Here is a 12111-nt window from a genome sequence, read left to right on the forward strand (position 1 = left end):
GTTGAGGCAGGACGGTTTTCCCTTGGTACTCCCAGTATCCTGTTTCTGGGTTGTTGAAAGCCCCAATTTTTTCAAGTAATTTTCTGTCCTCTGGAGTGTAGTCTCTGATGGCCTCCTTTCTTTTGCGTTCAGCGTCAATTTGCGTGGTTAGTATTTGGCTCTTGGAGGCAATGTCTCTGGCCGTCTGGTCAGCTAGACGATTTCCCCTTGCCTCGGGGTGGTTCACTTTTTGGTGGCCTGGGCAGTGTATGATACTGAGTTCTTTCGGCAGAAATAAGGCCTCTAGAAGCGCTATGATCTCAGCTTTGTTTTTTTATTTCTTTTCCTCCTGAAGTAAGGAGCCCCCTTCTTTTATAAATCTCCCCGTGGATGTGCGCAGTGGTGAAGGCATATCGGCTATCAGTATATACATTCAACCTCTTACCTTCTGCCAGTCGCAGGGCCTGCGTCAGGGGCACTAGCTCAGCCTTTTGCGCGGATGTCCCCTCTGGTAAGGGTTCTGCCCATATCACTTTGTTGTCCGAGGTGACCGCTGCCCCTGCCCAGCGCTTACCCTCTGAAAGGAAACTGCTTCCATCCGTGTACCAGGTGTAATCTGCTCCCTCTATAGGTTGATCGCTGAGGTCTGGTCGAGTGCCAAAAACCTCAGCCAGGACACGATGGCAGTCATGGTCAGCCTGGGAGTTGGGTTCTTCTGCAGAGGGTAGCAATGTCGCGGGGTTGAGGGCGACGGGGAGTCCGAACTGAATGCGGTCAGTGTCCAGGAGCAAGGCCTGATAATGAGTCATCCGGGCATTCGAGAGCCATCGGTCCGGGGGCTGTTTGATGAGAGACTCGAGAGCGTGGGGGGACCGTATGCATAGGGGCTGACCCATAGTCAACTTGGAAGCATCTTTGACCAGGACTGCCAGGGCAGCCACCATCCTCAGACAAGGTGGCCAGCCGGCAGCCACTGGGTCTAGTGTCTTTGATAAGTAAGCTACGGGGCGTCTCCACGGCCCAAATTTTTGAGTCAGGACCCCCTTCGCATACCCCAGCTTTTCATATTCATCTTCTAGTCGGAGGGTAAGTACCTGTATCGGTGCTCCTGTGGAATCTGTGATTCTAGCCCCTTTTCTTTCAAAATAAATGTGTGCTCCAAGCTTGGTTAGTAGATCTCTTCCTAACAAAGGGTAGGGACAGTCTGGTACATGTAAAAAGGTATGAGTCACGGTCCCTGAGGCGAGCTGGACTTTCCGGCCTGTAGTCCAGCAGTAACGCTTTGCTCCAGTAGCCCCTTCTACCCATATTGTCTTTTTACTAAGCGGGCCAGTCGTTTGGGTGAGGACGGAATGTTGCGCCCCAGTGTCTACCATGAAGGTGACTGGCTGTCCCCCCACATGAAGAGTTACCCTGGGCTCAGGTGGGGGTTCCTGGCCCCGACCTCCCTAATCGAGGTTGAGGATCTCAGCTTTTTCTTCTTGCTGTTTTTTCTTTTTCTTGGGGCAGTTCTTTACCCAGTGTCCTCTTTCCTTGCAGTAGGCGCACTGGTCTTTTTCTAACCAGACACGCCCTCGATCTCCCCCCCTTTCTATTCTGACTTCATTTTCTTTTCTCACTACTGTGGCCAGGATTCTACTTAATTCTTTATTTCGCTTTCGATCTCTCACTGCCTCTCTATCTTCTGCCTCTCTTTTTTGTCTTTCTTCTTTCTCCTCTGGTGTTTCCCTTTTGTTAAAGATCCTCTCTGCCTCCCTTAAGAGGTCCCTAAGACCTTGCCCCTGTAAATTCTCCATTCTTTGGAGTTTACTCCTAATATCAGGAGCTGATTGCCATATGAAAGACATGGAAACACTTACTTCCTGATCGGGGCTGTCTGGATCAAAGGGAGTGTACCTCCGATATGCCTCTTTAAGTCTTTCTAGAAACACAGTGGGCGGCTCGTCTGCTCCCTGTGTCACTGACCTTACCTTGGCCAAATTGGTGGGGCATCTCCCTGCCCCTTGGAGGCCTGCTACAAGCACCTGGCAATAAAGACGTAGGTGTTCCCTACCTTCAGCCGTGTTGAAATCCCAAGCAGGTCTGGTGAGGGGAAAGGCAGTCTCGATCTCGTTTGGTAGTTGGGTTGGTCTCCCGTCTGCCTCTGGGACATGCTTTCGGGCTTCAAGAATGACTCTCTGCTTTTCCTCCGTAGTTAGGAGGACCTGCAGGAGCTGCTGGCAATCGTCCCACGTGGGTTGGTGGGTAAGGAGGATAGATTCTATCAAGGCTGTTAGAGCCTGCGGGTCTTGGGAAAAGGACGGGTTATGAGTTTTCCAGTTATACAGGTCTGAAGCGGAGAAGGGCCAGTACTGTAACTGGTTTCCTTCCCCTCCTGCGAGTCGGAGGGGAAGGATGTGTGAGGAATCTCCCTGTCCTCTCCTGTCTCTGAGTCACCCCGCGATGGGGGAGGGGGCGACCTCCGGTCCTTCTGCTTGGGCGTCGTCTGGAACAGCCACAGTGGCCTGCGGAGGAGGGTGGTAGGGAGGGGGATTCTCACTCAGCAGATCAGCAGGAACACTCTCATCAGGGGGTAGAACAGGTTTAGGTTTCACCACCACAGGATACAAGGAGAACGTTGGAGGGTCCGGGTTAGGGGCAGAAGGGAGGGGGGTTCTTTGTGAAGGACTGAGAAAAGGAGTCACCCACGGTGGTGGGTCCAGGGAAAGGTTTTCCCAAGTGACTATGTAAGCCACTTGGTTCGGATGCCCCGTTAGTCCAGGGGAGAAGATTTTAGCTTTAACCTGCAAAATAACATCAGAATCAAATGTCCCATCCCGAGGCCAACCAACATTAAACATTGGCCACTCAGAGGAACAAAAGGTTATCCATTGGTGCTTCTTAATTTCCACAGATTGATTGTGAGCTTGGCTCTTAACTTCTTTCCAGTGATCTAGAGTTAAACTCAGGGGGGTGGTTAGTTGTTGTCCCATTTTGGGGTATTCTAAAATCACAATGAAACAGACAAACAACAGAAACAACAAAAATAGACAGCCGGCGATGAGGTATCGCTTAGCGCTACTTCGGAGAAAAACTGAAAGAAAAAAATCAGATGGCGAGGCTGTCACTTCGCTCCTCAGGAGCAAGTATCCTTCAGATGCATGCTGAGCCCCAAAATATCGGGCTCCCCAGACCATGGGGGCCGGTCGCGACCAACACAAATACACAGCAACACAGAAACACCGACACTGACTCAGGTGTGCAGCTCGGAATAACAGATGACAAGGAAGTTCCTTGTCCAGACGAGACCCACAGAAATCCTACAGATGAACAAAAAGTTCTACAGACGTGGGTCTCACAGTCCTGGAGCGTCCCCCAGGCCGGCAGGCAAAGCTTAAAGACTCGTCAGTCTTGCTTTTGCACTGCCCAGAAATACAGACGGGATCCCCAGATTCTACAGATGCTGCACTATCAACAAAACCAGACAATACAACACAGAGGCTGGCCAACTCACCTCCCCGCAAGGCTCGAGTTGCCCTGGTGGCTCCCTCTGACCAACAAATCTCGGTGGGACCTCCAAATGTAGGAGAGAAAAACCACAGAGGACAAGCCAGCCTTCGGGTTGCAACAGCAAGAGGTTTATTTAGTACACAGGTACCTGTGGGCACAAAGTCTCCTCGGGGGACTTGCGCGCCTCAGGTCGGGTTTGTGGAACTTTTATAGAGCAGAAGCGGGATACAGAAGCAGAAACGCAGTTATTGGTTAATTTAAACTATTACAAAATGCTACGGGGAGAGCGGGAAGCTTACTTATCAGTAAGCCAGATGTCTCAACCATAAAACTTACTTATCAGTGGTTGGAGATGTCTCGGCCATGAAACTTACTTATCAGTAAGCCAGATGTCTCAGCCATAAAACTTACTTATCAGTAAGCCAGATGTCTCAGCCATAAAACTTACTTATCAGTAGGCCAGATGTCTCAGCCATAAAACTTACTTTTCAGTGAGTTGGAATTCCTGACCGGTACGTGACCTGCCTGAGAGACTTCATGGCTCCTGACTTTTATATATATTTTTCAACAGCACCCACTTCATTTCAATGGTGTTCATAAAAGAGGAGTGATTTCAGTGACACCTGCCCCAGGGAGTGAAAGAAGACATTGTAGGATGCTCTCAGCTGGATAAGATCCTTTTAAAAAACATATTATTCAGGGGCTGGAGAGATGGTTCAGTGGTTAAGAGCACTGGCTGTTCTTGCCTCTCAAGCAGTCTTCTGCGTTCTCAACCCTATGCCAGAGGGAGGCCAGAACTGGGCACTCTCTGGCCATCTGCTGAGATCTGAGCATCTACACAGATGTAGGTCTGAACCCACCCTCTCAGGCTGTCTGCTGGGATCTCAGCCTTAGTCTACCAAAGCCAGACCTGCCCTAAGGCCTTGGGAGGGGCCTCACAAAATCCCAGGTAGGGGGATGGGTATGGCACTATTAGGGAAAGCTCACCACAACGTGGAGGTAGGATCCAGGGGCTCTCAGGCCCTCTGCTAGATGGAGGCCAGAGGGAGGCCAGAGCTGAGCACTCTCTGGCAGTCTGCTGAGATACAAGCCACTACACCAATGGAGGTCCAAACCTACTCTCTCAGGCTAGGATCTCCGGGAGAATTTATTTTTATTTTCATACAGGATTAGGCTGTTGTAGACTTTTCTCAACCATTCAGGTGTGTATCACTTGTGTCTTACTCAACCATAAAGCTCCCAAGAATTTTACAGCTTATAGCTGGGTTTTGTTTCTTCAGGTATACTTAATATCTTTCAAATGGTTTCACATCTGTAAAATACTTAGAGGTTAACATTATATATTAAATTAAAGAGAGTAAAGGTCTAACAAAGCATGGGAAGATTTTATTCATTTGTATTAATTGTTTTCTCAACAGATCTCTGTTGGGTACCATAGCATGGATAAGAGGTATTAACTTGGTTAGTTCTTTACTATCTGTAGTTATCTTTTTTGGAGTCATTCCACATTCTGGGGGTTTTCCATGGAGCCTCCCTGTACTTTTTTATCCTTGATAAACTCATGGATGCTGGTTCAAATTGCCTGACCTTGCACTGGGCTGAGGAGGCAGAGGGCCCCTCTTGTCCCTGCTACACATGTTGGTTCTCCAAGTCAGCTAGGTCCTCAGTCTGCATCCTGGGTGTAACCATATCTGCTGTTTCTCCATTGACCATACCTGGCTGCTCGGGGAAGCCCTGGAGGGAAAAACTGCCTCCACTCCTAGCATAACCTTTCTCAGGAGAGAAATGTACCTGGTTTAATCTTTGTGGATTCTTATCTACCCCTGGGACAGTTTTTATTCTTTGTATGCCATTTGTGAACTGTTCCTCAGGTTTTAAAGCCTTCCAGAAACTCCTTAGTAGAGATTTGGGGGGTTTTGCCAATTTCTTCTTTAGGAACTTTGGCTAGACATAAATTTTGCCACATTTGCCTTCGAGTAACCCAAACAGACCTCTTTTTCTGTTTTGCCTTTTTTATATCTCTTGTAAGTTGTTCTATTATTTTACAGACACGTTTTACATGCTGGTTCAAGTCACTTAAATCTGTCAAAGCTTCCCTTGTAGGACCCAGAGATCCCCCTCATTCAACCCCTCCTGACACCCCACTGATTGCTCTTTTCACTCCTCCCAACACCCCACTGATTGCTCTTTTCAGCTTTTGTGTAATGCTTGAAATGCACACCTTCTGCTACTCCTCCTCTGCTGTTCCCTTTCCAGGAAACTATAGATTAGATAAGCCGGGGTATAACCCCTGCTCTATAGAGAAAAAATAAAGACTCCTAACCACACTGATGGCCCACACATTCCACAACCCTGAGAACAACACCCGCCAATAAAAAATCTCCACAATGGCATCCTGTACAATCAGTTCAAAGGTGTGTTGGCGCGAACAGGATTCTTGGACCAACTACAAAGTGACACTGTTATTCCCCTCCTCTCTTTGTTTCTAACCTATAAAGAGCCCCTTCTTCCCCCACCCGGGGCTCTCAGCACGGTTCCATCATACGGGTGCGGGTGCAGTCTGAGAGCCCGAGCTTAAGCCCGAATAAACTATAAACCTTGCTTTTGCATTTTTGGTGTGTTGGGTCCTCGGTGGTCTTCTTGGGGTCCTGTGATTGAGGTAGAACACCTTACTTTACAAAGATCCTGCCCCAGTGATGGACTTGGCAAAACCATTAAAGCTCCATACCATTCTCAAGGTCCCTGTTGAATCAAGTTTTCCTTTAAATCTCTGGTGAATGCAGTCCTATCCGGCCCAGTGAACTTGGCATCATACATTGCTTTCCTTATACCTTGTTCTCTCAGTAATGTCTATCCCTCTTCTATGATCCTCCAGCCCATGCTAGCCATGGGAGCCTCCATTGGTGATTACCAAGTATCTCTAATGCCTCACACAAACCATTCTATTAGGGACTTCTTCCCCCTGTACTGCCTCAGGCTATACAGCCTAAGTCTCAAGGAATGATGGGTGGCTATATAGCTCACCTTCAATGCTTCTTAAGCACTTAAACTGATATTATCTGCTCCCATGTCCCACATCCTCATGAGTTCACATGGTAAGGGGCACCTTCATTGCCTGTTTGAAAGTCTTCTCTAGTTCCACCAGCTCCAGTGTGGAGTTGTAGCCAAGAAACCACTCATTCATCCAAAAAGCATGAGCGACGGGCAAACACAGGGTACCCTGGGAAGACAGGTGGAGCCTAGCCACCGGCAGAGCTAGTGATGGGGAGATTTGAAGAGAGAGGGAGCCAAGGGTGTGGCAGATCTGCAGCTGGGACCAGGAAGTGTATGGCCACCAGAGCAAATGGTAGAGCATCCTGAAGGACATGGATGTGAGATGGGGCATTCACAGACCCTGACAACGGGCAAACACAGGGTACCCTGGGAAGACAGGTGGAGCCTAGCCACTGGCAGAGCTAGTGATGGGGAGATTTGAAGAGAGAGGGAGCCAAGGGTGTGGCAGATCTGCAGCTGGGACCAGGAAGTGTATGGCCACCAGAGCAAATGGTAGAGCATCCTGAAGGACATGGATGTGAGATGGGGCATTCACAGACCCTGGTGTGAGACCACATGCCCACAGGGTGCAGACAAAAGCTAACAGAGACTGCCATTTCTTTGTAAGTCGCTCTCTCCCTATTATATAAATCATGCTAAACCCAAGTTAAAAATGTCTGTGATCCCTGGGGCCTTGGAAGGCATGTGACCCTCCCAAGAAGGGAAAAGGGAAAAAATTTAGTGCAACAGGAGTATTTTCTGCTGGCTATAGCTCTTTGCATCAGACCATTGTTAAGGCCTTCATCAGCATGTTGAAACATGACTTTTTCCTTTCTTTGTGTTAAAGTTTGAGACTGAGGGGCATCTTTAGCTATTTTTTTGGTCATTCCCTTCCTCATTACTGTCTTCTCCCATGGTTCCCATGTCTTGGTATTCCAGAATAAGCCTCATATTAAAGAACTAATCTGGGCTCTCTTTCCTCTTCAGTCCCCGAACCTTAAGGAATGGCAAGTTAAAATATCCAGTTCTTTTTTTCTCTTATGTAGTTAACTTGCAAGTTCTAAGGCTAACACTGAATACACCAGTAATTCCTTCCTTGTCTTTTCAGTCTTCCCCTCTGGCTATTTTCTCTGCCTCAGACAAATATTTTGTTATGCAAAGAAGTGGCCAAGCAGATTCAGTGGCTGCCTTTTTTACTTTTGATCCCAGCTCTACTTCCCTGGCTTGTAAAATTTTTCCTAGACCTTCCACAGTCCTTAAAGTATTTTCATACATGTGCAGGGGTAGCCTCCATCACTTAAACAGGAATGCTATTTTATACAATTTACAAAATGGCTGCCACCCAGGGATTTTTGCCCACTGAACTCATCTGCTTAGCCAGCCTCTTTAAAGTTACATATCTCACTATCCATCACATAATGCATGTGACTGTTAGTACCCCCAATAAGCTTATGGGGATAGCACACCAAGTCAGTATTTCTTCTGCCCACACTCTCCCCTCACCCAACTTTGCTTTGGTCTTTTTCCACATCAGAGACATCATCATTGCTCTTCCCAAACTCCTCCAGTTTGTTGTAGCCGACTATGCCAATTGTTAAGTTGAATTTATTTTTGAGAGGCCAGTGCACTCATGGCTTTCAGGCCCACTGAGAGGTACACCACGACCCTCTCTCCCCATGCTGTCCTTACGACCCACCAACCAGATGTCAAAATGTTCCTCCAAAGTACAGTTTAGGGAATAAAGACATTTATTTGGGCTTGCCAACAAAGCTTATGATGATGAGAAGGGGTTACGAACAAAGGTATGGACACCCACGGGCTTTTTTTCCTACATCTCAGCTGAGCCTTCCAGATCTGTGGCTGCCAGCCCACAACACCCAAGATGGCCTATCCAACAGCATCACATGCACAGGTGCACTTGCATGCAAACAAAACACTCATACACAAAAAATAAAATAATGAATTTTTAAACATCAAAAACATGAGAATCATAGTAAAAAGGATGTTATGAGCCAATATGAAAAAATAAGAGTCAGCTGACAATGACTATGGTGCTTTGCTTCTTTCCAAATGAATGTTAGATAATTCTAGAACATTTTTTAATTTATTTTTTTAATTTTTGTGATTTTCATGTAGTATAGTTTAATGGCATTTAAATCATATCTACATATCCCCCATTGCCTCTCACACAATTTACTGTATTCACTTACATATATGATACATCCTATTGAGTCAGATTTGTGTCCCCAAATGTCTTTTAGTATGGGTTTAGCACTTGGCCCACAAAGAGTCCCATCACTGTAAGACACTGTTCCTTTCTTTCCCAGCAGTCACCAACTGCCAAAAGTTTCTTAGGTTTGGTTAGGAGTTCTTAATCATTTCCCATGACTGTGCTGGGATTTTGTCTGTTTGAGTGTACACAGGCATTGTGCATGCTGTCACCAGTGCTATGAGATCATTATGAGTAACTGACCCACTGTCTGGAAGTCTGTTTCCTTTTGGAAACTCTTACAATCTTTGCACCTCCTCTTCCACAATGATCCCTGAGCCTTAGTAGGCAAAGGTTTGAAATAAGGATAAGCACTTTGTGGTCTCTTGTTCTCTGCACATTGGCCAATTTGGGGTTTCTCCACTAATCAACATCTGAGGCATAAAGAAACTTCTCTGATGAGAGTTGCTAGATTCATTTGTCCTATGTGTAAAGGTTGCATTGGAGAGGTGTTAGTTCAATTAAGTGTTAAGTTTCTCACAGACACTTATTTGCTTATTCTGTCTGCATTTGTACAGTTCTGTAACTCTGTAATGGTCTCAATCTGTTGAAAAAGCAGCTTCTTTGATGATGGGTGAAGTGTACACTTGCCTGTAAATATTGGGGTTCATATTTAGAATGGAACAAAATAATAAATTCTGTTGGTCTAGGATTGTGGCAAAAATAGATTTTTCTCTATGGACTATGACATTTCCAGACATGGGTATTTAGCTATGTTTATATTACCAAACATCTGTTCCTTCTCATTGAGTAAATGTTAATTACAATTAGGAAGCTATTGATTATCCCCAAGATGAAAACGTGCACCACACCAATAGTTTGCTGGCTATAGTTCCTTGCTGAGCCAGTCATTGTTGTTTCTTGGGCTTTACAGATGGGTAGGACCACTGATTGGTTTACACCATTGGCAGTTTGTATACTATCCTCTTATAACATAAGAGCTAGTCCTGCTGGGGAGGGAGCAGATCAGTTCCAACTCCACTGCTCCAACTTCTGTGTCTTAAGTGTTTCCTGTCTTCAGCAATAAGGTCTTATCTTCAAGTTCTTGGAAGAATTCAAGGGCTGTGGCAATAGCATGTATTATCTTGGATGTCTTTTGGACTACCCTGACCAACAACTTGAAGAGAGGTTTCTCTTGCCTGGCACTGTGATTCTTTTATATAGCCAGCAGCTACACATATGCCCTCATACACTTATTGTAAAGAACTTCCTTAAACCTAAGGAAGACTATATTCTTACAGATAGTAGAAATCATCCTTGGGCTTCAGGGTAAGAGTAGAAGTGTAGGAAACCAGGATGCCAGGCCCTAGGGTGAGGTGAGCCTAAAACTTATAGGTCCAGGCTGCATTCTCTGCTAAAAGGGAGGGGCACTGAAAACAGTGGCTCTGATAATCCCTGCCTTGCAGAACACTGTTAAGCTGGCAGGAGGAAGCGGCCCAGTCATAAAAGTGCAGGCTCCCTGCTCTGTGGGAAAGCGTCTTGTTCAACAACCCTTAGCTCATCTCCTAGTCCTAAACAAACAACTCAGCTATCCCTGGCTAAGAGATTAAGCCAGGTTAAAGGTTTACTCCTGAGCTAAAAGCTAAAAGTTTACCATGCTTTTAGCTCTAAGAAAGAAAACATTGTGGCCAATAAATTACTGGATGGGCACTGATAACCTTGAGTAAAAGTATAAGAATCCTGGCGCCAACTAACAGACTAAATGTCCTGTTTCTTTGTGCCCTAAATCTTTGTATGTGACTGCCATATCCCACGTAACTTGGGATGTATAAAAACCATCTGAATTCTAAAATAAATCATCCTGTTAGAAAGACACAGGTCCCAGAGTTTATGACTCTGTGGAGCTGATCAGACCCTCTGCCCCAAAGCCAGCAGGTCCCCCGCTAAGCAAAGTAAACCTGAGTTCCAACATAGAAGTAAACATGTGACAATGCTGACAATGTGGCAGACACCTCACAGCTCACCAGGTCTGCTCACTGTAGCCCCTCATCACTTGACTGGTGTCTAACCTGAACTCACAGGTAAAGACTTTACACCAATGGAAAAACATAAGTGAGGAGAATTCAGATAATTTATGTGCATTAAGAAATGCCATTTGGTTTCCTTAGATGTGAAAATGAAAAATGGAAGCTCTGCTCTCAGGAACACATAAATTAATTGAAGCACACACTTCCTATGTCGAACTGATTGATGGTCCCTATGGCTAAGAAGAGGTGTGCTGCACACTCACCTTGACAAATTGCTCAGGAAGTAGGTTACTTGTAAACTTTGAGACTCATGAGGATTCAATAGCCACAAAAAGTCATTAGTAAGATTTCTTTATAAATACATAATTACAAGCCAGAAAAATCCTTAATGAGCAGCTCTTAAGAATGAAAGAATTTCTTGGATTGATTCCTTATCTCAGAGAGACAAGACAATGACGTTTTCCTCTATCTGCTCTTTGAAGTTGTTACTGTTTGAACCCAAATCCACATCAAATACTTACCACATGTTAATATACATTTTATTGTTTATTGGATTAAATATCCATGTTTAGAGACAGGGTCTCCCTGTAGCCCCAGCTGTCCTGGAACTTGCTATGTTGACCATGCTTGCCTAAAGTGCTGTGATTAAATTCATGTCTTCATTTCCTTTATTAATAATCTCATAAGCGGCCCTATTCTAAAAGCATCAAAATAACTGCACAAAAGTTAACCTATAAATTTATCTTCTTCAAAAATAAGCACATGTGGCCACAATATGGTGAGTTTGTGCTAAATATTCAAATAATGAAGAACAATAACATGTTGCTCATGAGACACTGATTCTGCTTATGCTTGTTTTATTCAGCAGCTACTGATAACTAGGAAGATTGTGGACTTGTGCTAACACTCTAACTACATAAATAATTCTTTCTGATTAATAACTAAAAAACAAGCAATGCCTACAGTGCCTAAGTGGATGAACCCAAATGTATGCACCTAGGGACATAAGTAATTGGACTCAGCAGGTTATAACAAAGAAGGAAAAAAGACATGAAGTTCAGAGAGAGAGAGAGAGAGAGAGAGAGAGGAGATATATTGGGGGAATCATGAGAAGCTGGAGGAAGTCAGTGATAGATGATAGATGAATACACAGATATCGTGTATTGTATGAAAATTTCAAAACATTTTAAAATACCAATAGAAGCATAATGAAAAGGATTTTTTTCACTAATTGAACAATGATGATCTAAAATATGTTTAAAAATCTTTCAACATCTTAAGAACAAATGTGAGTTAATTTGAAAATCTGCAGTCATGGTAAATGACATTGTTATGAATGACATCAAGTACATATGTTGTTGGAATAAATTGTTT

General features: G+C 44.9%; 1 protein-coding gene across 1 annotated transcript; it reads right to left on the bottom strand.

Moving 5' to 3' along the window:
- Positions 1 to 299: 299 nt before the first annotated feature.
- LOC108491521 lies at positions 300 to 2998 on the bottom strand. Its single transcript, XM_017801746.2, is given in 1 exon segment — positions 300 to 2998. A coding segment is annotated over 1 exon segment (2652 nt). The 5' UTR covers positions 2952 to 2998.
- Between the last annotated feature and the right edge of the window lie 9113 nt (positions 2999 to 12111).

Source organism: Nannospalax galili, unplaced genomic scaffold (genome assembly GCF_000622305.1).
Source record: "Nannospalax galili isolate Female #2095 unplaced genomic scaffold, S.galili_v1.0 scaffold544, whole genome shotgun sequence".
In the NCBI taxonomy this organism is placed as follows: domain Eukaryota; kingdom Metazoa; phylum Chordata; class Mammalia; order Rodentia; family Spalacidae; genus Nannospalax; species Nannospalax galili.